Source organism: Sinohyriopsis cumingii, chromosome 3 (genome assembly GCF_028554795.1).
Source record: "Sinohyriopsis cumingii isolate HCF-2022 chromosome 3, ASM2855479v2, whole genome shotgun sequence".
NCBI lineage: Eukaryota > Metazoa > Mollusca > Bivalvia > Unionida > Unionidae > Sinohyriopsis > Sinohyriopsis cumingii.
This window is the reverse complement of record NC_142963.1, coordinates 1,080,764-1,107,566: the sequence shown is the minus strand read 5'-3', so window position 1 is coordinate 1,107,566 and position 26,803 is coordinate 1,080,764. Positions and strand designations below refer to the sequence as shown.

Here is a 26,803-nt window from a genome sequence, read left to right as displayed (position 1 = left end):
CAGAGCATAAATATCTTTAGAGTTTGAAATTTTTGGCAATATCACAGTGCCTTCACTGGAGCAAGGAAGCAATCTTTACAGTTCAACAGATGTTTACTGCTGCAATCGCATTGGTCACAAACTGACATGTCTGTTTTTTAGAATGGTAAATTCAGCTTTCTTTTACTGTTAATTGTTGGGTTTTTTTTATATCAAGGTATACAGTTCACTAGAGATTCAGATGTTGGTGTAAGGTATTTTTTTTTCTTTCTTCAGATGAAGGTAACTTGAGATCCTAGGGGAAAAGTACATTGTACCAGTCTGTAGTGTAATGTGCTGGTCTGTGTTTATTTATGATGGACTTGCATTTTAATTGTATATAAATATTGAATGATGAAGAAGAGGTGTTAATTTTGTATATGGTCTGCGCAAGCCCATATGGGGCCAACAGTTACACCAGCAAGTTAATTAGCATATTTATGTGATTTAGAGCAAAATGGGGGTATGCAAAGATCCTTATAATTTTGATGTTGATTCAAGAAAATCAAAGTGTTTCATTATTAATTAGCCTGCACTAGGCACCCCAGGTGGCTGATTGGTCTGAAGCGCTCGCCTTGACTGACCACTCTGTTCGCGTGGGTTCAGGTTTTGGGCCGGGTAAATGTTGGTATCTCAAAGAGCTTGCCAGTAGCTTACCATGGGTTGGTGGTTATTAACAGGATTTTTCCAGGTTTTTCATTCATCAGTTATACGGGCTGCCAAGATTAGCCTATCTTGTGCTGAGAAATGGTGTTAAACCCCAAAACAACAATAGCCTGCACTATAGCAGGTCTTCCTTACCTAAATTTGAATTTTTCATGCATAAGTAACCATTTACCTCAAAAATTTACTTTGGACACTTGAGTATACATTTGTTTCTTTCCTGAAGGCTTGTTTTGGAATAAATGCAGCAGTGTTTCGGCTGAAGTTTTCATGTTCTTTTCTTTTTGTTTTATATCCATGCTCAACCATGTGCTTTTGATTGGTGTCAGATAATGAATTGTCCTATGCGTCTTTGGCAGTGAGGAAACATTTTCAGTAGCCAGCTTGCAATGCATTTGATTCAGTCCATCTAAAATATACCACAACAATCTTTTATCTTTATTTTTTGTATGTCATTTTTATAAACCTTAGGGGCAACTTCCTTGTACCAAAGTTGAAAAATAAAGGTCTTTGGCAGCCAGAAATGAACACTGCCTCATGATAAGCCCCCTCCCCCATTACAAACCTTTGGCAAATATTTACTGAGGATATCTTTGTCAGATATAAATTCCATGCATTTATCTTTGACATATATTTTTGGCTGCTCCCTCCCACTCCTCCAGTCTTATAATGAAAAAAATTGATGTAGATCAGTCGTGTAATTTTTTAATGTCTTCCTCCTAGAAGATGTTCCTCCATATCCCCCATTTGAATGTTCGTATATTTGTTTTAAGTTTTGTGCTGCATATCATGAATGATAGTAATTAGGCTTAAGTTTAATTATCAACACAGACATCACCAGTTTTAGTGAAAAAGGCAATTCCTAATCTTTTCAGTTCAGTTTGACACCATTGGAACAGCTTGGATCATCTGCCTTGTGTCCTTGGGCAAGATACTTTGCTCTTCTTGCCTCAGCATGCTATAACCTTCAAAGTGTTAGTGTGCTGTAAAAACCAAGCTAGTCATTTCAGTTTGATCTTATGGTTCTGTCAAGTGCTTGCAGATAGAACTCTTGTGGTTTTCACTTTGATGAATACAAAACATTTTTCCCTATAAACCATATGTGTAGGAAGAAATCTGTCTTCCATTAGTGGCTGACAGTTAAGTTTTCTTTAAAATATGATCTGCAGGTGTTCTGAGTCTTCCTTGAGTCAGACTGCCTTTCCCAATTTAATACCTGCCTTATTAATTTGTTCCTCAGCTTCTGTTATAGTGTTTGCTGGAAAAAATCTTCCAAGTGTGGGAGAGAGTTGTATATATGTACATTAAAACATAACTTGGCAGCCATCATAGCTTATTTGGGGGAGTATTAGACTAGTAATCCAAGGGTGGCTTGTTTGATAGCTTCCCATGCCAGTCTGAGTCAGCTACCTTACCTTGGTGAGTCCTTGGGAAAGGCACTTCACTCCCATTTTCTTGACATAGTATAGTTAGTAATGTGGTGAAAATGCTTGTTTGATAGCTTCCCATGCCAGTCTGAGTCAGCTACCTTACCTTGGCGAGTCCTTGGGAAAGGCACTTCACTCCCATTTTCTTGACATAGTATAGTTAGTAATGTGGTGAAAATGCCATTAGAATTAGCAAATATAAAATCCTTTTTTTCCCTTTCCATATTGCAGAATTGCCATGAAAGAAATGAGTGAATCACAATATAGAAATATATCATGTTTCCATAAGCTGAAATCACACTGCCTGTTTGAGGAACACTCATCTGCTTGTCAGTGGTCCCTTTCACTAATCACTTTTTCTTGAAGCTTTCAGGGCTTGTTGTCTCACCTTCAAGACATAAGTCCCTAACTTTTTTAAAGGTTCTTTAAAATTAATATCTCCAGTTGTTATCTGTTCATTATGATCAGAATTTGCCCACAACTGCAGTACAGGGAACGGGGGCTTTGGGGGTTGGAGAAGAAACACTCTTAAAGATTGAAAGCCACTAAGGTTAAAGGGTCCTTTTCTTGGGATTTTAGGTATCAGGTGCAAGGATTGATAAAATGATATCAGATCATATTGCAGAGAAATATACCATGGGATATAAAATATCTTGAGGGATTCTGAAGTCGAGAGGTCACAGTTTAGGGTCAGTTAAAGTTATTTAGAATACAAACTCACATAATTTGTGTATGGACATGCATCAAACTTTAGAAGTATTCACCATATGCATGAAGCTTTGACACTGACAGATCACGAGGTTCATTAGGTCAATCACTGACTGCTTCGGTGGCCTAGTGGTAAGAGCGCCTGCCTCGGATGTGGGAGGTCGTGGGTTTGATCCCCAGCCGAGTCATACCAAAGACTTACAAAAATGTACTAACAGCTACCTCGCTTGGCGCTCAGCGTTAAGAGGTTAGTGTTAGGACTGGTCGGCCTGGTGTTAGGATAATGTAACTGGGAGGGACATCATACTACATGTCTGCGGCATGATGCCCCAGTGCTAGACATCATTATAAACTGTTACATTGCAGACATCATAGCGATATGACTGAAATATTGTTAAAGCTATGTTAAAAATCCAAATCTCTCTCACACACACACAAACACACATACGCACACAGGTCAATCACTCAGTGCAGGTGAAAATTCTTTTCTATCTTTTGAGGCAGATTGTTGAAAGATTCTTTGAGTTGGTATATCAACCATTTCCATGATAGGATTGATATCAGATATGGCATACAACTTTAATAGAGGAGATGGAAGTGTAATGTCTTTGAAAGGTCAAAGATGAAGGTCACAGCAATCATTTGGTACTCATGTTTTCAAGACCAATGTAATATCTTCACAGGCAAGAGGAAATGCATTACTGCAACTTTATGTTATTATTTTCTGCATATAAAGGATGGTTGTGATCTAATAAAGTAATGGTGATGATATCAAATTCTACCACCCAGCTGTTTTTTTCTTTCTATGCCCTGCTCTCTTTCAGAATTGAAAGAGAGATATTAGTTATGATGTTGCTGGGAATACGTCACTAAATACATATATATATATATATTGTCTCTTAAAATTGAACTATTAATTGTTATTTTGTATTTCAGACCGCCTACTGGTCCACTTGTACAAAGATGTGAAGGATGCCTTGCGAGGAGGCAGTGCTAAAAGTAACTTTCCTCTGGATAATTTCTATGGTCTGGAGGCAGGACTGTGCTATGACAAGGAGACGAGTGTGCTGGCTATTATATGCCAGAAACAAGTTGTCTTGTTTGCCTTTGAATCTCGGGAGATACTAATTCAGTTTGAGATAAAGATTCGCAGAAGTCTTGGAGAAGGTAATACCTTTTTTATACTAAACTGCAATAGCAGATGGGAACATATTGTTTTGCATCTGTCTTGATGTCCACATGTCAATATATTTGTATGTATATCTCAAATTCAATTTACCTTGGTTATATAGAAGCTTTTTGATGCTGAAGATTAGATTTTAATACTTTTTCCACAACATCTAGAATTGGCTTTTTGTGCATCATATATAACTTTGGGTAATCGGTATGGGTAGTTTTATATGCCCATCTTAAGTGGGGCATAACATGTTATAACATTGCCAGTCCATCTGTCTGTATGTTATCTTGTTGATTCTGAATGAAAATGGTCCAGCCATCTTGAAAATGTGATCACTGCTCTTCACAAACGGATGACCATGCATGTAACATCTGGTTTTCACTAGGGTACTTTTTATGTTGTATAGTTGGTCCTAAATGAAAATTATACTGGTCTGACATTCATTATGGCCCCCGCTAAAACAATCTTGATGCTGGTCTGACATTCATTATGGTCCCCACTAAAACAATCTTGATGCTGGTCTGATATTCATTATGGCCCCCACTAAAACAATCTTGATGCTGGTCTGATATTCATTATGGCCCCCTCTAAAACAATCTTGATGCTGGTCACTGGTCTGATATTCATTATGGCCCCCTCTAAAACAATCTTGATGCTGGTCTGATATTCATTATGGCCCCCCTCTAAAACAATCTTGATGCTGTTCTGATATTCATTATGGCCCCCTCTAAAACAATCTTGATGCTGGTCTGATATTCATTATGGCCCCCACTAAAACAATCTTGATGCTGGTATGACATTCATTATGGTCCCCACTAAAACAATCTTGATGCTGGTCTGATATTCATTATGGACCCACTAAAACCATCTTTATGCTGGTCTGACATTCATTATGGCCCCCACTGAAACAGTCTTGATGCTGGTCTGATATTCATTATGGCCCCCTCTAAAACAATCTTGATGCTGGTCTGACATTCATTATGGCCCCCTCTAAAACAATCTTGATGCTGGTCTGATATTCATTACAGTCTACACTAAAACAATCTTGATGCTGGTCTGATATTCATTATGGCCCCCTCTAAAATAATCTTGATGCTGGTCTGATATTCATTATGTCCCCCACTAAAACAATCTTGATGCTGGTCTGATATTCATTATGGACCCACTAAAATCTTGATGCTGGTCTGATATTCATTATGGCCCACACAAAAACAATCTTGATGCTGGTCTGATATTCATTATGGCCCCCACTAAAACAATCTTGATGCTGGTCTGATATTCATTATGGCCCCCTCTAAAACAATCTTGATGCTGGTCTGACATTCATTATGGCCCCCACTAAAACAATCTTGTTGCTGGTCTGATATTCATTATGGCCCCCACTAAAACAATCTTGATACTGGTCTGATATTCATTATGACCCCCGATAAAACAATCTTGATGCTGGTCTGATATTCATTATGGCCCCCTCTTAAACATTCTTGATGCTGGTCTGATATTCATTATGGCCTACGATAAAACAATCTTGCTGCTGGTCTGATATTCGTTATGGCCCCCACTAAAACAATCTTGATGCTGGTCTGATATTCATTATGGACCCACTAAAATCTTGATGCTGGTCTGATATTCATTATGGCCCACGCAAAAACAATCTTGATGCTGGTCTGATATTCATTATGGCCCCCACTAAAACAATCTTGATGCTGGTCTGATATTCATTATGGCCCCACTAAAATCTTGATGCTGGTCTGATATTCATTATGGCCCCCTCTAAAACAATCTTGATGCTGGTCTGACATTCATTTTGGCCCCCACTAAAACAATCTTGATAAAACAATCTTGATGCTGGTCTGACATTCATTATAGCCCCCACTAAAACAATCTTGATGCTGGTCTGACATTCATTATGGCCCCCACTAAAACAATCTTGATGCTGGTCCAGTATTCATTATGGCCCCCTCTAAAACAATCTTGATGCTGGTCTGATATTCATTATGGCCCCCACTAAAACAATCTTGATGCTGGTCTGATATTCATTATGGCCCCACTAAAATCTTGATGCTGACCTGATATTCATTATGGCCCCCACTAAAACAATCTTGATGCTGGTCCAATATTGATTATGGCCCCCTCTAAAACAATCTTGATGCTGGTCTGATATTCATTATGGCCCCCACTAAAACAATCTTGATGCTGGTCTGATATTCATTATGGCCCCCTCTAAAATAATCTTGATGCTGGTCCAATATTCATTATGGCCCCCACTAAAACAATCTTGATGCTGGTCCAATATTCATTATGGCCCCCTCTAAAACAATCTTGATGCTGGTCTGATATTCATTATGGCCCCCACTAAAACAATCTTGATGCTGGTCTGATATTCATTATGGCCCCACTAAAATCTTGATGCTGGTCTGATATTCATTATGGCCTACGCAAAAACTATCTTGATGCTGGTCTGATATTCATTATGGCCCCCACTAAAACAATCTTGATGCTGGTCTGATAGTCATTATGGCCCCACTAAAATCTTGATGCTGGTCTGATATTCATTATGGCCCCCTCTAAAACAATCTTGATGCTGGTCTGACATTCATTATGGCCCCCACTAAAACAATCTTGATGCTGGTCTGACATTCATTATGGCCCCCACTAAAACAATCTTGATGCTGTCCAATATTCATTATGTCCCCCTCTAAAACAATCTTGATGCTGGTCTGACATTCATTATGGCCCCCACTAAAACAATCTTGATGCTGGTCTGACATTCATTATGGCCCCCACTAAAACAATCTTGATGCTGGTCCAATATTCATTATGGCCCCAACTAAAACAATCTTGATGCTGGTCTGACATTCATTATGCCCCCTCTAAAACAGTCTTGATGTTGGTCTGATATTCATTATGGCCCCACTAAAATCTTGATGCTGGTCTGATATTCATTATGGCCCCCTCTAAAACAATCTTGATGCTGGTCTGACATTCATTATGACCCCCGATAAAACAATCTTGATGCTGGTCTGACATTCATTATGGCCCCCACTAAAACAATCTTGATGCCGGTCTGACATTCATTATGGCCCCCACTAAAACAATCTTGATGCTGGTCCAATATTCATTATGGCCCCCTCTAAAACAATCTTGATGCTGGTCTGACATTCATTATGGCCCCCACTAAAACAATCTTGATGCTGGTTTGACATTCATTATGGCCCCCACTAAAACAATCTTGATGCTGCTCCAATATTCATTATGGCCCCCACTAAAACAATCTTGATGCTGGTCTGACATTCATTATGCCCCCACTAAAACAATCTTGATGCTGGTCCAATATTCATTATGGCCTCCACTAAAACAATCTTGATGCTGGTCCAACATTCATTATGGCCTACGATAAAACAATCTTGATGCTGGTCTGATATTCATTATGACCCCCTCTAAAACAATCTTGATGCTGGTCTGACATTCATTATGGCCCCCACTAAAACAATCTTGATGCTGGTCCAATATTCATTATGGCCTACGATAAAACAATCTTGATGCTGGTCTGACATTCATTATGGCCCCCACTAAAACAATCTTGATGCTGGTCTGACATTATGGCCCCACTAAAACAATCTTGATGCTGGTCTGACATTCATTATGGCCTACGATAAAACAATCTTGATGCTGGTCTGACATTCATTATGGCCCCACTAAAACAATCTTGATGCTGGTCTGATATTCATTATGGCCTCCACTAAAACAATCTTGATGCTGGTCCAATATTCATTATGGCCTACGATAAAACAATCTTGATGCTGGTCTGATATTCATTATGGCCTACGATCAAACAATCTTGATGCTGGTCTGATATTCGTTATGGGCCCCACTAAAACAATCTTGATGCTGGTCTGATATTCATTATGGCCCCCTCTAAAACAATCTTGATACTCTTCTGATGTTCATTATAGCCCCCACTAAAACAATCTTGATGCTGGTCCGATATATTCATTATGGCCCCCTCTAAAACAGTCTTGATGTTGGTCTGATATTTGTTATGGCCCCCTCTAAAATAATCTTGATGCTGGTCTGACATTCATTATGGCCCCCACTAAAACAGTCTTGATGCTGGTCTGATATTCATTATGGACCCACTAAAATCTTGATGCTGGTCTGATATTCATTATGGCCCACTCAAAAACAATCTTGATGCTGGTCTGATATTCATTATGGCCCCCACTTAAACAATCTTGATTTTGGTCTGATATTCATTATGGCCCCACTAAAATCTTGATGCTGGTCTGATATTCATTATGGCCCCCTCTAAAACAATCTTGATGCTGGTCTGACATTCATTATGGCCCCCACTAAAACAATCTTGATACTGGTCTGATATTCATTATGACCCCCAATAAAACAATCTTGATGCTGGTCTGACATTCATTATGGCCCCCACTAAAACAATCTTGATGCTGGTCCGATATTCATTATGGCCCCCTCTAAAACAATCTTGATGCTGGTCCAATATTCATTACGGCCCCCTCTAAAACAATCTTGATGCTGGTCTGATATTCATTATGGACCCCTCTTAAACATTGTTGATGCTGGTCTGATATTCATTATGGCCTATGATAAAACAATCTTGATGCTGGTCTGATATTCGTTATGGCCCCCACTAAAACAATCTTGATGCTGGTCTGATATTCATTATGGACCCACTAAAATCTTGATGCTGGTCTGATATTCATTATGGCCCACGCAAAAACAATCTTGATGCTGGTCTGATATTCATTATGGCCCCCACTAAAACAATCTTGATGCTGGTCCAATATTCATTATGGCCCCACTAAAATCTTGATGCTGGTCTGATATTTATTATGGCCCCCTCTAAAACAATCTTAATGCTGGTCTGACATTCATTATGGCCCCCACTAAAACAATCTTGATGCTGGTCTGACATTCATTATGACCCCCGATAAAACAATCTTGATGCTGGTCTGACATTCATTATGGCCCCCACTAAAACAATCTTGATGCTGGTCTGACATTCATTATGGCCCCCACTAAAACAATCTTGATGCTGGTCCAATATTCATTATGTCCCCCTCTAAAACAATCTTGATGCTGGTCTGACATTCATTATGGCCCCCACTAAAACAATCTTGATGCTGGTCTGATATTCATTATGGCCCCACTAAAATCTTGATGCTGGCCTGATATTCATTATGGCCCCCACTAAAACAATATTGATGCTGGTCCAATATTCATTATGGCCCCCTCTAAAACAATCTTGATGCTGGTCTGATATTCATTATGGCCCCCACTAAAACAATCTTGATGCTGGTCTGATATTCATTATGGCCCCCTCTAAAATAATCTTGATGCTGGTCCAATATTCATTATGGCCCCCACTAAAACAATCTTGATGCTGGTCCAGTATTCATTATGGCCCCCACTAAAACAATCTTGATGCTGGTCTGATATTCATTATGGCCCCCACTAAACCAATCTTGATGCTGGTCTGATATTCATTATGGCCCCACTAAAATCTTGATGCTGGTCTGATATTCATTATGGCCCGCACTAAAATAATCTTGATGCTGGTCTGATATTCATTATGGCCCCATTAAAATCTTGTTGCTGGTCTGATATTCATTATGGCCCCCACTAAAACAATCTTGATGCTGGTCTGATATTCATTATGGCCCCATTAAAATCTTGATGCTGGTCTGACATTCATTATGGCCCCCACTAAAACAATCTTGATGCTGGTCTGACATTCATTATGGCCCCCGATAAAACAATCTTGATGCTGGTCTGACATTCATTATGGCCCCCACTAAAACAATCTTGATGCTGGTCTGACATATATTATGGCCCCCACTAAAACAATCTTGATGCTGGTCCAATATTCATTATGGCCCCCTCTAAAACAATCTTGATGCTGGTCTGATATTCATTACGGCCCCCACTAAAACAATCTTGATGCTGGTCTGATATTCATTATGGCCCCATTAAAATCTTGATGCTGGTCTGATATTCATTATGGCCCCCTCTAAAACAATCTTGATGCTGGTCTGACATTCATTATGACCCCCGATAAAACAATCTTGATGCTGGTCTGACATTCATTATGGCCCCCACTAAAACAATCTTGATGCTGGTCTGACATATATTATGGCCCCCTCTAAAACAATCTTGATGCTGGTCCAATATTCATTATGGCCCCCTCTAAAACAATCTTGATGCTGGTCTGACATTCATTATGGCCCCTACTAAAACAATCTTGATGCTGGTCCAATATTCATTATGGCCCCCACTAAAACAATCTTGATGCTGGTCTGATATTCATTATGGACCCACTAAAACCATCTTTATGCTGGTCTGACATTCATTATGGCCCCCACTGAAACAGTCTTGATGCTGGTCTGATATTCATTATGGCCCCCTCTAAAACAATCTTGATGCTGGTCTGACATTCATTATGGCCCCCACTAAAACAACCTTGATGCTGGTCTGACATTCATTATGACCCCCGATAAAACAATCTTGATGCTGGTCTGACATTCATTATGACCCCCACTAAAACAATCTTGATGCTGGTCTGACATTCATTATGGCCCCCACTAAAACAATCTTGATGCTGGTCCAATATTCATTATGGCCCCCACTAAAACAATCTTGATGCTGGTCTGACATTCATTATGGCCCCCACGAAAATAATCTTGATGCTGGTCTGACATTCATTATGGCCCCCACTAAAACAATCTTGATGCTGGTCCAATATTCATTATGGCCCCCACTAAAACAATCTCGATGCTGGTCTGACATTCATTATGGCCCCCTCTAAAACAATCTTGATGCTGGTCCAATATTCATTATGGCCTCCACTAAAACAATCTTGATGCTGGTCCAATATTCATTATGGCCTATGATGAAACAGTCTTGATGCTGGTCTGATATTCATTATGACCCCCTCTAAAACAATCTTGATGCTGGTCTGACATTCATTATGGCCCCCACTAAAACAATCTTGATGCTGGTCCAATATTCATGATGGCCTACGATAAAACAATCTTGATGCTGTTCTGACATTCATTATGGCCCCACTAAAACAATCTTGATGCTGGTCTGACATTCATTATGGCCTACGATAAAACAATCTTGATGCTGGTCTGACATTCATTATGGCCCCACTAAAACAATCTTGATGCTGGTCTGATATTCATTATGGCCTCCACTAAAACAATCTTGATGCTGGTCCAATATTCATTATGGCCCCCTGTAAAACAATCTTGATGCTGGTCTGATATTCATTATGGCCTACGATAAAACAATCTTGATGCTGGTCTGATATATTCGTTATGGCCCCCACTAAAACAATCTTGATGCTGGTCTGATATTCATTACGGTCCCCTCTAAAACAATCTTGATGCTGGTCTGATATTCATTATGGCCCCCTCTAAAACAAACTTGATGCTGGTCTGATATTCATTACGGTCCCCACTGAAACAATCTTGATGCTGGTCTGATATTCATTATGGCCCCCACTAAAACAATCTTGTTGCTGGTCCAATATTCATTATGGCCCCCTCTAAAACAACCTTGATGCTGGTCTGATATTCATTACGGTTCCCACTAAAACAATCTTGATGCTGGTCTGATATTCATTATGGCCCCCACTAAAACAATCTTGATGCTGTTCTGATATTCATTATGGCCCCCTCTAAAACAACCTTGATGCTGGTCTGATATTCATTACGGTTCCCACTAAAACAATCTTGATGCTGGTCTGATATTCATTATGGCCCCATCTAAAACAATCTTAATACTGGTCTGATGTTCATTATAGCCCCCACTAAAACAATCTTGATGCTGGTCCGATATTCATTATGGCCCCCTCTAAAACAGTCTTGATGTTGGTCTGATATTTGTTATGGCCCCCTCTAAAATAATCTTGATGCTGGTCTGATATTGATTACGGTCCCCACTTAAACAATCTTGATGCTGGTCTGATATTCATTATGGCTTCCTCTAAAACAGTATTGCTGCTGGTCTGATATTCATTATGGCCCACGCAAAAACAATCTTGATACTGGTCTGATATTCATTATGGCCCCATTTGAAACAATCTTGATGCTGGTCTGATATTCATTATGGCCCCATCTAAAACAATCTTGATGCTGGTCTGATATTCATTACGGTCCCCACTGAAACAATCTTGATGCTGGTCTGATATTCATTACGGTCCCCACTAAAACAATCTTGATGCTGGTCTGATATTCATTATGGCCCCATCTAAAACAATCTTGATGCTGGTCTGATATTCATTATGGTCCCCACTAAAACAATCTTGATGCTGGTCTGATATTCATTACGGTCCCCACTAAAACAATCTTGATGCTGGTCTGATATTCGTTATGGCCCATGCAAAAACAATCTTGAAAATCTTGCTGTCCTTATTCCCCCTGAATGGAAAGTCCTTATGACACGAGGTTTTCACCAGAAGAGTTTATGTAATCTCTAGTTGGCTTGAAATGGAATGGTGCCACCCAGATGTCCTAAAAGGCCATCACAGTGGCCATTTTGAAATCTTTTTACATCTGCGTCTCTAATAAATGGTCTTGTTAACATGGGGATTTCACTAAAAGATTTTTTGTGATATCTACTTAGTCCTAATTGAAAATGGTTTCAATCTGACACAATATGGCCACTACAACAGCCATCTTGAAAAACATGTTTTTTCTGCTTTTGGTCTTAAATCAAATTATGCTGATCTTCTTTATAGTATGGACACCGCTGTTTGTGTTGCCATCTTGAAAATCTTATCATTACTTCTCCTAGATTTAAAGTCTTATCAACATTGGGCTTTCACTGGAAGATTTCATATGATGTCTAGTTGGTACTAAATCAAAATGGCACTGATTTGGCATCCATTGTTGCCATCATAGCAACCATCATGAAAATCTTGTTATATGGTACTTATTCTTGCTAATAGAAATGTTATATCAATATGGGGTTTTCACCAGAAGACTAATTATGATAACTTGTCACTAATTTTACAGAATTCGTGGTCATATTCACATGGATTATTTAACTAAAAGTATTCTAAAGGTGCCTAGTTTGTCCTAAATGAAAATGGTGCTGATCTTGCATCCATGGTGGCTAATTTGAAAACCTTATTCCTGAAGAATATCAGGGCTGGTTCAAGACATGCAGTAAAGAGATGAACATCAGTCCCGTATGGGGACTTCTTTTTCCCTCAAATAAAAGCTTTTATTTATTGCAGAATATAGTCGTTTCTATATTAAAATGATGTTAATTCGCTGTCCAAAATTGCTGTCTTTTGGCTATCCTGAAAATCAGCTTGTTGCAGCTTCTATACAGATGGTCATGTTGACATGAGGTTTAAACATAACAGTACCAATATCCAGCTGGTTCTCAATGAAATTGGTGATATCTGACCTTTAGCATTGCATCATAATGGATATTCCAAGGATCATATTATTTCTGGTCCATATGAATAAATCATGGCATTTATATAGGTTTGTTTTTTCTTGTCATGAATACACATATTGTCATATGTAACTGGTTCTGAATGATATTGGTGCCCCAACATAATCTGCAGTCTTGTGAAGTAGTTTGACAACCAGACCTAATTGACCTTGGGTCAGAGTTCATAGCTGCATTTGTGTACTTCATTGAGTTTATGAATACAGTGACTTTGGTTTGTATTTTGTTGCATTCCAACCAACAGCTTGATGGTGAACATTATGATATTGATTTTAAAGTGAAAGGTCTTGGATCTGTTTTTGTTGTTGTGTGGCTTTAAAAGGCTGTGAACATGATAATGTAAACAAGTATGAATGGATGTTTATTAGACCTGTATGTGGATATTTCTGAAGGATATATTGTAGGGCTAAAGCCTAAATATAGTTATTTCAGGTGCTATGGTATTTATATAAATAAGTTTTAGAGGTTAAATATTGTATTATCAGCAGCAATCAGGGGCAATGGTGTTAGGTTACAGTCCAGGCTGAGAAATTGAAAGAAGTCGGTATGATAGTTTGATTATGTGTTTGTAAAGTTAATATAAATCAATGATAGCAAGTTTCCCTTAATATTTAAACATTTAAATTAGTGACCTGTTGTTGAGAAATTGGAATATCTTTTTAGTAGATATAAAGTGCTTAAAATAGAGTTGGGTAGTAACAGTTTAATTTGGAATTAATTAGCTCATAAGGATGAAGTTTGCAAGTAATTTCCTATTTAATATAATATTTTTGGAAATCTAATATACATTATCAGTTGTAAAAGGGTGTGTTTGGAGAGTGGATATATGTCTTTATTTTGGATTATATTAATTAGATTTTGTGCATTATGGTATGTAAACTAGAGTTAGATAAAGGCTCTGCAGCTAACACAATCATAAAAAAATTTTAGCTCTGGAAAAGGTCTTCAGGGAATAATCTCTCTGGCCTTTACTAAGATTGTTTCTAAGCCAAGTCAGCATGTAGAACTGGAAAGAAAAACCCTCTCACTAGTGACTAATTCCCCTTTGCACAGTGTTTTAGCTCATATTGCTGTAAGGCCAAGTGAGTTTATGCATGGCCTTGTTGTCCACCTTGCATGCTTCAGCAGTTTCTATCTTCAGCTTGATGGTGAAACCACTGGACCAATTTTATTAACATCTGGCACAGGGCATATTACTAAGAAGAGTTTAAATTTATACAAAAAAATGTCAATCTACCATTAAATGGTAAAACAACTTTTAAATAAAACAGAAACTGATAACATTTGACAGAAAGTATCCTGGCAGGAAGATCTTTCATTTTTGTACAAAGTGATACCAAATATAGCATTTCTTAAAATAGAGAAGTTGCTGTTAAAATAAAAAATAAAAATGTTTCAGATGTTCTTTTTTACCCAAACCACAAAGTAGAATTTTACCAAACTTTACAGAACACATCCCAACATGCAAACCTTTTCAATTTGTATAACTGATCTGATCCACTGTCATATAAGGCCACAAATCAACCACCAAATTAAAAGAAACCCTTAATGTGATATCTTCTGTATGCCTTCTAAATTGTATTTAACCAAACTTGACAAAAAGCATCCTGACATAAAGACTTTTCAAACTTGTACAAATGCTGTCATTACACCATCAAATATGGCCACTGTTTTGAAATAATGGAAAGTGCAGTATATGACCGAATTTGACAGAAAGCATCTAGGCACAGAGGGCTTTGAAATTTGTACAGATGATACAGATCTGCCACCAAGTATGACCACCTTTAAATAAAGTAAAAATACAGTAGTTACGTCTATTAAAAAAGGGAAGTAACCCTTGACAAGAATTATTGGAAATCACAGGTTTGTGTTTGTGTTGAATCATCCCCCTTGTGGACAAAAGTTGAAACAGATGTTAAGAAATAATTTTAGAACATAGGAAGGATTCTAACTCTCAATAAAGCAAGTAATTTTTATTAGTACTATAATATTCATATGGGATTAGATTAAACGCTGTAGAAAATTAAAGATATTAAATACAATGAGTAGCACTCTAAGATCACTGACCTGCTTCCGCAGGATTTAACTCAACTATCATATGATTTCAATTTCATAGTGTTTAAAGCTATTCAGCTTTTATTAAGGAAACCAGATGACTTTACTGAGCTTCTTCCTTCATTTTGAAAATAACTACTTAAGAAAACTATGCCAGTAAGTCACATATACATATATTTCACTCATGTTTATCTCTCTCTTCATCCCCAAGGGCTCAGAATTTGTTATAGTCCATGGGCCTGAGGCCAGTAAGTTTCTTGTTGGACTAGTAGTTTCATTATTTGATGGCTACTAAAGTTTCAATTGCCACAAATCAGCATTTATGAGAAGGACGAGTAAAAATTCAACAGGACTAGTCACTTTCTTAATCTACTTTTCCTTCTGATTATGAGGAAATTTATGTTAAATTCTAGGCCTGTCCAACTCTTTCTGTCCCTACCTCACATATGCTAAATGACTTTTTGAAAGGAAAGGAGTTACCTAAGTTAAAGAGCCTGTTGCCCAACCCCAATTGTATCATTAATATGTCAAAAATTTTGTTGAAACAATTTAGAAAACCATTCTAATAGATGCACTGAATTGTGGTTAAGATCAAATTAGACAATAATAATATGTATGCAATCATGGGAATCTGTTTGCTGTAGTGTTTACTTATGACCTTATTACCAGCATTACCAACAGATTTAAAACTTCGAATTACCTTCAGATGATATTACCATGCTACAATATTTGAAAAATTTGTTGCTTTATGCTGCCATACATATATCCGTTGTTTTAAGGCATTTCATATTAACTGAAATTAATCATAAATTATTTAAAATTTATATTTTGTGTTTCAAACTGTAATACCTCCCAAAAAAAACTATAACCCAGTATGCTTTTCTCCTAAAAACTTTCAGATTACACTAGTGTTAATCAGTCCAGATATCTGAACCACCCAATTTTCTAGAAGCCACCCTCAGAAATATTTTCCATCCATAAAAAAGAATTTGTGGTACCCCTCTTATACAGCCACCCCTTCTGCACCAGGAAAGCGGCCTTTCCAGAGTGGGGCTAAATTTTTTGTGAGAAGTATATGTAATGATCATAGTAAGAACGCTACATACTTCAAAGCATTTAATATCTTCGTTTCAAAGTAACATTAATTATTAAATGGTTTTCTTGTTATAATAATAGATTTATTTCAACTGAATATACATTAATAGTTCTTATTCTTGGCATAAGCTTGATATGCGAGCAGATATTGTTGTCATGCACATTACAGATCCATTCAGAAACGTCATTTAAATCTTGATACATACATAATTCTTTTTCCATTGCTCTATTTTCCCACTGCTGCTGAATAACCTCCTTATTGGTTAAGGCATTGTTTATTTGAGTCTTTTCAACATAAAATTGTTTTATTCAAGTCTTTTCTACATAAAATTGTTTAGCAAGTCCACCCTCCCCACCCCACCCATTGTCGTCAAGTAGAATAACCGACTTTCTTCTAAAATAATACACCTCCATTTACGTGATGACATGTTAATGCTTGGTAATGATTTATTCGATGTTGCTAACTGTATGCAATTTAATTATGCAGACAAAACTTTTGTAGAATAGACATAATGCCTTCTTTATAAAGGAAACAATAAGTGTGTTGTCACATAATTTTTTGGTCTTTGTCTGGTACCTGTTTTGTTCAAAGTTAATTTCTCTTTGTGCGTGTTAATGCTTAAAATCTATTTTCAGCCTATGCTGACATTGTTATGATCTTGACAATTATGTCTGGTTGTAATCATCATAGAGAAGAATGATATGTGAGACCCAGAACAATATTGTAACATTGTTGAGCCCATTTCCTGAAAACGTTGGGTTTTATAGATAATGATATAATATTAATCTTATTGTTACATGTACTTTAATCAACACTTCTTTCAGTAATGGGAACTTGACATTGGGAGACATATATCGACAGTAGAGAAAATCTGATTACTTACCTTACGTCACAATATGAATTAATTATTGGTTCTGTACAGATTTGAAATAAAAAGTGGCTGCTTGTGAGGGGCACATTTTACATTTTTGTACTAATATGCTGGCCGGTGGTCGCGTTAGAGGGGTGGCCATATATGAGGGGTACTTTTAAAAACAAACTCGTTGGTGCCAAGGGATTCTGGCAATAAGAAGTGGGTGGCCGCTGGTCGGGGGGGGGGGGGGTTTGCCATTCAAGAGGGGGACTACTGTAGAAATACAATGAACAAAACCACAGATTCCATATTTTTGGAATGTTGTAACCAGATTTAGTTACATTTTGTTATAGGTAACAGTATCAAGAACATCAGAGATGTTTTAAATACTCCAGTGTCAAAAAGAATAAAAGAACGTAAGAAAAAGACTTGTTATAGATTCCTAGAAATTCATTTCAGCCAGTAGTGTGTTAATTCCTTCAAGCAACTATTGCTGATAAATTTATTTTGCTTGTCCTATTGCTTTCTCATGCAAGAAATACTCTGCTGCATGTTCCAGTAGTTTCATTTGTCCTTTGCAGAACACCAGTTTCCTGTGAGAGTCTTGAAGGTTCCTCCACAGAGCAAACTTCCCTTGGATCTGGTGCGTATGCACATCCATGGGCAGAAATTTTGCCTGACAAATGGCATACCTCCAAAGGTATTGGTCTCATGGAACATCACAGAACTACGTCGATTTGGCACGGTGGATGGCAAGTTTTGTTTTGAGGGAGGGTCACGCTGTGGCAAAGGTATTTTTTATTTGCTTTCAGCAGAATGTAAAAGCTTTCATCTCATAGTAACTGGCTTTCAATGTTAACATCCCACCTGAAAATGTTGTTTTTGTAAATGACATGAATCAATGAACCATATCAGTATGTCTTAATCCATGACAACTATTGTGTTTTATCTTAATAAAGCATAGAAAAAGAAATTTTTGAAAACAGGAAGCATCAAAACATAGGTTTTATGCCATAGCTACCAGAATTTATTCTTTGTCATTGCTTATGTGTTCTGATATGTATATTCATTGCTTATGTGTTCCTGATATGTATATTCATTGCTTATGTGTTCCTGATATGTATATTCATTGCTTATGTGTTCTTGATATATATATTCATTGCTTATGTGTTCTTGATATGTATATTCATTGCTTATGTGTTCTTGATATGTATATTCATTGCTTATGTGTTCTTGATATGTATATTCATTGCTTATGTGTTCCTGATATATATATTCATTGCTTATGTGTTCTTGATATGTATATTCATTCTTTATTTAGTGCATAATTAAACGGAGAACACACAGAAAGGTCAACAGTACATATATTTTATATCCATTCAGTTATATGACAACTTTTTATGGTTACAGATTCTTTCTTGGAAAAAAGGCAGCTGTAAATCAAAATCTTTTGCCATAATTAATATTTTGTGTATTCTGAAAATTCATCATATGATTCAGATAAAATGTTACGGATGAATTCATGTGCAATACTCATTGTATTATTTTGCTAAAGGAACTGTGGTTTTTAAGTTCACAGAATTTGAGATTTGTAATCCTAGGGTCACTTGTTTAGTACCCACCCATGCCAGCCAGGATCAGCTGCTATGGCATGTCCATAGGGAATACACTTTGCTGTCAGTGTGAATAGTGCCATTAAAAGCAATCAGCAAACAACTTGGTCATTTTGTGCTTGACATCAACAGAATTTCCACAAAGTTTGAATACTTGTTAATTTCATGAAAGCTTTATGCACAAAATGTTTTGGACTCTAAAAGAATATGGTTGATCAACTGATGTGCTAGAATCATTAATTCTTTTTGCGTTACTCTTTTCCAACTTGCAGGAGCTGGTGTCCATGTGTTTATGACAGACCAGGCAGAAGATGTTGCAGATATTGTAAGATTGGCAAGTGTTGGCAGAACACCAACCTTGAGGCGTCACACAAGTAAGAGGAGTAAGTTAATATAGTCAGCAAAAATCCAAGCAGTATTTCAGGGTTTTAGCTTACCCATCTGTCATGCCAAATGAACTTTGGTATATCCTTGCATCTGTTACTTATCATGCATTGTATGTCCATCTTTGGGCTTCAGAATGTAGAATGGGCTTAATGCACCGCATGCATGTCTTAAGAGGAGACTGATAGAGGCAGCCGTTTTCCCTGGGATGTGTTCCATGGTCATGTTACAGCTGATGAAGTGTTATGGTTTGTGTCAAGAGTTGGACTTTTTATTGTAAGGATTTTTCCCATTTTAGCTCCACATATCATAGTTTAGAAGACCTTGCAGAATAGCCTGTTAACTACAGATTTTTGTCCCGCATCTGTCATCTGTCCTTCCTTTAGCACATGTTTGTTGTAACTCGTCCTAAATTACTTGGTGGAAAACCATGAAACTTTACATACATTTGTCACACAATCTATTTGATCCTAAGTATAAATGATGCTGCTAGCGCATCCAATATGGCTTTCATAGTGGCTATCTTGAAATATTAGTCATATCGAAATAGTTTTCACTAAAAGACATCTTATGATGTCTAATTGGTCCAGAAGGAAAATGTTGCCAATCTGACGTCCAGCATGGCTGATACTCCTCCTAGATGGGTAACCAAATGGGGTTAGCCAGAAACAAAGATAATGCTCATCTCACATTCAATATGGCCATCATGGCTGCTCTCGTAAAAATATTGTTATCACTACTCCTGCTCAATGGAGAGTCATATTGACATGGGGGATTTAGCTGAAGACTTCCTTATGATATTTATAGTTGCTTCTTAATTAAAAATGCTGTAAATCTGACCTCCAATATGACCATTGTGTTTGTCATTTTGAAAATCTTATTGCTAATACTCCAAAAGAGTTTAGTTGGTTCTAAATGGAAATGGTGTTGATCTGACATCAAGTATGGCCACCATGGCAGCCATGTTGAAATTTTTAAAAATTATTACCCTTCCTAAGTAAATCATTAAATTCACGTGGTTTCTCACCAAAAGACTTCAAATAATGTATTGTTGGTGTAACAGGGTTGAAACTGAGTATGCTTTGGACTAAATGAATAACACAAACACAATGTGTGTGAATGACGAGACTTGTGTATTGTACGATAAGATGATGGCACAGAAATAATAAATGAAACAAACTGTGGAATACCCGACTCTCGCACACACTCTACACACATTCAGAAAAGAAAGAAATTATATATATCTAGTAATGACGAGGATTGAGATGATGATGACACAGTGCTGAAATCACCAATGATAATGATGACGACGGTTCATATAACCGATGTGCTATATAAAATGAAACAAAACAAAATATAATAGTTCCAACCCACACCAGGTGCACTCTGGTTCAACTTCCCACTTTGAATGAAAACCCCCCACAAAATATCAACAGTTCCACTTTGGCAGAACTTCCCTGATTCATACTGGCTCAACATCACTCTCCACCAGTTTCAGTCTGGCTCAACTACACCCTCCACCAATTTCAGTCTGGCGTAACAACGCCTCCCACCAGTTTCAGTCTGCTCAACTTCCCAGATTCAAACTGGCTCAATTTCATTCTCCACCAGTTTCAGTCTGGCTCAACAACGCCTCCCACCAGTTTCAGTCTGGCACAAGAACACCTCCCACTAGTTCCAGTCTGGTTCACCTACACCTCCCCCTCCACCAGTTTCAGCTACAAATAGATAAAACTGGTAGCATATAATACAAAATATGCTATCACACAAAATACTAAAAAAATACTCAGATATATATATATATATATATATATATATATATATATATATATATATATATATATATATATATATATATATGAAATGAATAAATATCCACCCAACAAATGCCGATAGTCCATTACATTATATCAGTGTCCCTAATGGTTTATAAAAAAACCCCAAAATAATGCATTAAACCCGTATTCTACATGTGACTTTCTACTCCGAGTCCTACACAAGAAAAGGAATAAGTTCTAACAGTGAATTGTCTGTTAAACATGGTTATTTTATCTATGGAAGCTTTATCAAATTTACAATAATAATAAAATAAGTATGTCACGAACACATTGAAAAGCATAAATGTACAAGGGAATCAAAATTATTTTAACAGTTGTCACTTACCCTTATGGGTGTAATTTTGTGGTTCCAAACCGCCACTCTGTGACAAGATCCAAGCGATGATGTACCGCTTGTACTAAAACCTTACTATTTATACTATATATAAAAAACAAGACGTTCAAGACCCAAGGGTAAAGTACCTGTGCATGTCGAGAAACGTGCATCACGCTATGAGTGACCTACAGCGAGATGTACTCATTCAGTAACTATATGTCAAGGTAATAAAAACAAGCTACTCTAGTTAATGCTGTATGTGACGACAAAGTCAAATATACATTGTCATCGTTTAATGCAGTACTGAATTATTTTCTTGCCTTTATCCTAGACAGTTGGTCCTAAATGAAAACGGTGCCAAATTTGCTTCTAATATAGCTGCCATAGTGGTTAATTTGAAGAAAATATATTGTGTTATTTGTATCTGTATTATGTGTGCTAATTTTCATGATTATAGATTGAAAGGGTCATTTAGTAAACAACAATAAATACTAAATTTCTTTAAGATGTACTTTAAGATGAGGTCATGATTTTAGTAAACACATTATAGTTTAGGACAGAAGTAAACATGTTGATAGAATTCAGTTCAAGTAATGGGTTTTCTGTAAAAAAATCATGGTGATCTAATTCCTGATTTGCTAACCGATAAAGTATTTGGCCTAGTCGGCAGCCATTTGAAATGATTATTCAAGCCTCATACTGATTTCTGAATTATATCTTAGATTTTCATATAAGGTATCATTTGAGAGGATTTATTATTCATTGGAATTACAAAGTGCTTAGACTTTAGGATTTAGTATCTGCTTTGGAATTACTGTGATATCATTTAAAGACACTTTGAGTTGTATCGGTGTGATACATCAAGACTATTGGCACATCTGCACTGTGGATTGAACTTCATTTGGATTACTACTGTAACTCATTTGGAATACTTTATACTTTTGTACTTGTGATATAACTTTTAGGACTGTTTATGATTTCATTCACCATACTTAAGTTATTTTTAATTTTTCACTTTCTATATTAGGGAAATAAATCCTTTGTTCAATTTTGCAAAACTTGTTAGTTTTTACTCTTTTCTGTTACTTGGTTTAAGACCATAGATTCATAACAGTTATTTTTGCACAGAAATATCAGAGATGGTTTTGGCACTCAGAAGTTAAAAAGAAATGGTTTTATCTTGAATTCTTTAAATTCTCTTTGGCCAAGAGAGCACAAGTCCCTTTAAGTGACTCTTGTTTTGGCTTTATAGTGGGTTTTTTTTAGAGGATACCTGAACTTGCTCAGCAGTATAGTCAGCTTGTGCTGATGTGCCTTGAAACCCTATGTATACATGCTAACATACATACCTTCTGCAACATATGCTTGTTACAACACTAAAAGCTGTATTTTTGATTGGTTTTCATCAGATTTGGCATATACATTTATGTCAAGATTTTGGATGCATTTGACATTAAATTGATATTAATGAGGTGAGCTTGCAGCTAATTGGCTGAGAGTATTATCACTTGAGAGGCTGTATTTGAATATAATCAAGGTCATTGCATATTAATAAGATGACAATATATTAAGGGGGTAATCTGGTATATGACTAGCTGTGCTTGTGGATAGTTTGCTTACCATATCTCTGATCTGACCTTTGGGTCAAGATCACAGTCATAGAAAATTTGCATTACAGTTTTGCCCAAAGCTTTTTTCACTTATATACCCTAAACCCCTTAGGGAAACTTCTTTATACTCAGTCATACACATTTTTGTTATGGTATTGTTGAAGTTTTTCATGTGCTTCTATTTCCTAAGCCCCTTAATGGAAATTCTTCATACATTATATGAATGATTGTAAAGCTCAGGCAGTTCAATCTGTGATAGGCTTGTTTAACCCTTTTACACTGAGGTGAAGTTACATGTTTTTCATCAGTGCATTGGTCATGTGCTCACCATGCAGGCCTTGTCCTCCTTCTTAATGAGGATGCTTATGAGTGCCAGTAGCTTTCCTTGGGTTGGTGGTTCTTCCCAGGGTTTTCCATTACCAAATATACTGGGTGCCATGCATAGTCTATGATGTGCCGAAAAATGGCATTAAACTCACAGAACAAGTAAACTTAATGGCTGGGCTTGTTGGGACCTTCACAGCTGTGTCTGTACAGATTTAGATATATAGTTTATTGGTTCATATCATTGTAGTCATTGAAAGCAACAGTTATAAGTTAAATATTTATTCATTTGATGTGGAAATCTTGTGCCTGGTTGGTTTAAACCTTGGGGCAGTATATCAGAACAGCTATAAAACATGCTTGCATTGTAAAAGTGTATGGGGTGCCACATTAACTCAGTTGGTAGAGCATTGGACTTGCAATCCAATGGGGGCCCCGAGTGGCCGAGTGGTCTAATTCGCTCTCCGTTACGGATCACTGCCATCTCACCTCTGTCTGCGTGGGTTTGAGTCTCAGATTCAGCTAATGTGGGCATGTGAGAAAGCTTGCCAGTTGCTTCTCATGTGTTGGTGGTTCTTTCTGGGGGTTTTCCGGGTTCTTCCTCCACCATTAATACTGGCCGCCATGTATAGCCTATCGTGTGCTGAAAAATGGCGTTAAACCCTACAACAACAACAACAACAAAGCAATCCAATGGTCACAGGATCAGTACCAACCCAGGCCAGCTTGGGGCAGCTTCCTCTGTGTCCCTAAGAAAGACACTTGGCATGATATTGCTAGTAATGTGTTAAAAGTGCTGTCAGAATTATCAAAACAAACTTGTTAATCTGCATCATATTTCTTTTTTGAATTTTATTATGAAATGCATTTTACTATTATTCTGGAGTTGTGTTTTTATTAGACTTGATAGATGAGCTCATATGAATAAGATATAGATATTTAATCTTTGTTTGCACACACATACACTCACATGTGCATGCCTGGAAAACTATCATGAAAGCTCAGTTATATTGTCAAATGCAGAAAGGTAGGTCAGGTGAAAAGCTTTGGCCGATTGTTGTTTTTGTCTGCTTTTGTTCATTCCTGTTATTTGTATGGTGTTTTTTGTGTGCTAGCTTACTAGGTTGATAGGCCATATTGCTAGCTTACTAGGTTGATAGGCCATATGAGCTTGCTTACTAAGTTGATAGGCGATATTGCTTACTTACTAGGTTGATAGGCCATATTGCTAGCTTACTAGGTTGATAGGCCATATTGCTAGCTTACTAGGTTGATAGGCCATATTGCTAGCTTGCTAGGTTTATAGGCCATATGAGCTTGCTTACTAGGCTGATAGGTCATATTGCTAGCTTACTAGGTGGAAAGGCCATATTGCTAGCTTACTAGATTGATAGGCCATATGAGCTTGCTTGCTAGGTTGATAGGCCATATGAGCTTGCTTAAGGTGGTATGTGCACTTTCCTCCAGGTGCAGGCTAGAGTAATTATTAAATGTACCCATATGATGTAAATGATAAAACCATTTCATGGGCCAGATGCAGCCTGTGGGCTGTTGTTTTCACCTGTCTGGCTTTAAAGCATGGCCAATCATTGAGCTATTTGAAAATATGTTCTCCGGGGACATTTATGAGCAGAATTAAGAAATACTAGTCAGAATTTGCTGCTTAGATTTTGTTATATTTGATGTTCATCTGGATAAAAATACAAAGACCTAATATATATATATATATATATACACACACACACACACATTCAGCTTCACTTAGAAGGTTATCTCTTATATCCTTTACAGCAACTGTGCACTTGAAGAGTTTTAAAATATTTATCAGACACAGATGAGTTTTATCATACAATAAGTGGAAGAAACGTTTGAGAAATAATTATAATACTGATAAAATTTCTTCCTGCTGAAATATGTTGATTCATGGCGGTTGTTTGAATTTCCTGCAGCTTGATAATGATGATAATGATCACTAGGTAGTTTTGGCTTTCAAACTGGTACTCAGGGGCAGACTCAGAAGTTTTATATGGAGGGTTTGATTTTTGGAGTGTTTCACTTTGTTTAAATTCACCATTTTGCTCTTTTTCCATTGAAAATTAAACTATTTTAACTTGAAAATTGAGTTTGACTGTCTCGCGCTCTTCCAAAATCTGTCACTGGTTACTTCATGATTAGTTATTGAATGTTGTCTTTTTGAAATTTTATTGACTTCCAGGGTCTGAAGACCAAGTGAGCTTATGTTATATCCCCTTGCCCATCTATCTTCAGTTCACAAGGTTCACTCTCGTATTCCACCTGATCACACTGGAATTTTTTTATGACAAGATTTTGTCTGACGTGCAGCAGATTCAACACAAAACTGGTTCATAATCAGTATTCAGGGTGTGTTCAGAATCTGTGCAGTGTTACAAGTATTATCATCTATAGGCAAATTGAAAGATGGTCCTGCCACCTTTGGGCCAAACAAATTCAGCAAAGTGCCTTTTTCTTCATTTTGGATTACTGATCTTGTGTATAGAATAACTCAACTTAGCATGCAGTATCTTGGAATCAGATTGTGGTAACTAGGCAGCTTGCTGTTGTCACACTCATTTGCATATTATTTCAGTAAGTATCTCAGTTAAGGTGCTATTGGTAACTGTACAGTTCATGTATACAGATGTGGCACAACCAATTACCAGGAATGCATCACTTAAGCGTTTTTGCTGCACCCTGGATCAGCTGGATTTTTTTTAAGGGGCCAATGAATTTTGTACGGCACCAGTCAAACAAAAACATGCACTACATTGAATCCTGTGTCCATACTGTAGTCTGTGAACATTTACTTGTACCACTCTGAATACTATGTTTCTGATCTGATTTTGATATCACTGATGAGTTTGAATATTGGTAAGGTCCATACATATTAAATATGTGATTATATATTAATGAGTTGGTCAGTCATCTGATTGGCTGTGCTTCTGGACACTGGATATCATATTTCTTATTAGATTACCGTTATCCACATTTAATGCTTCACTGACTTTTTAAATTTTGTGTTTTAAGTTTATTTCTTACACAGTGTTTCATGCTAGAATATGAAACTTGATTATTTGCATGTCTTTTAATATCACATGCTTCCAACAAAAGTAGCTCACTGTGACCTACATTTAATATTTTACTGTCACAGGTAAAGTTTTTATATTTAGTTCATGACCACATAGTATAATGCATGCTGTATACATAC

The 26,803-nt window shown here is 37.1% G+C and overlaps 1 protein-coding gene across 1 annotated transcript in view; it reads left to right on the top strand.

Annotated features, from left to right (window-relative positions):
- LOC149802327 (uncharacterized) overlaps positions 1–26,803 on the top strand; it is a 138,914-nt gene that overhangs the window by 60,922 nt on the left and 51,189 nt on the right. Inside the window, exons 3-5 of the mRNA XM_089951541.1 lie at positions 3,753–3,983; positions 18,074–18,283; positions 19,378–19,488. Of these exons, the coding sequence (XP_089807667.1) occupies positions 3,753–3,983; positions 18,074–18,283; positions 19,378–19,488 (552 nt within the window). The remainder of the gene's footprint in view (positions 1–3,752; positions 3,984–18,073; positions 18,284–19,377; positions 19,489–26,803) is intronic.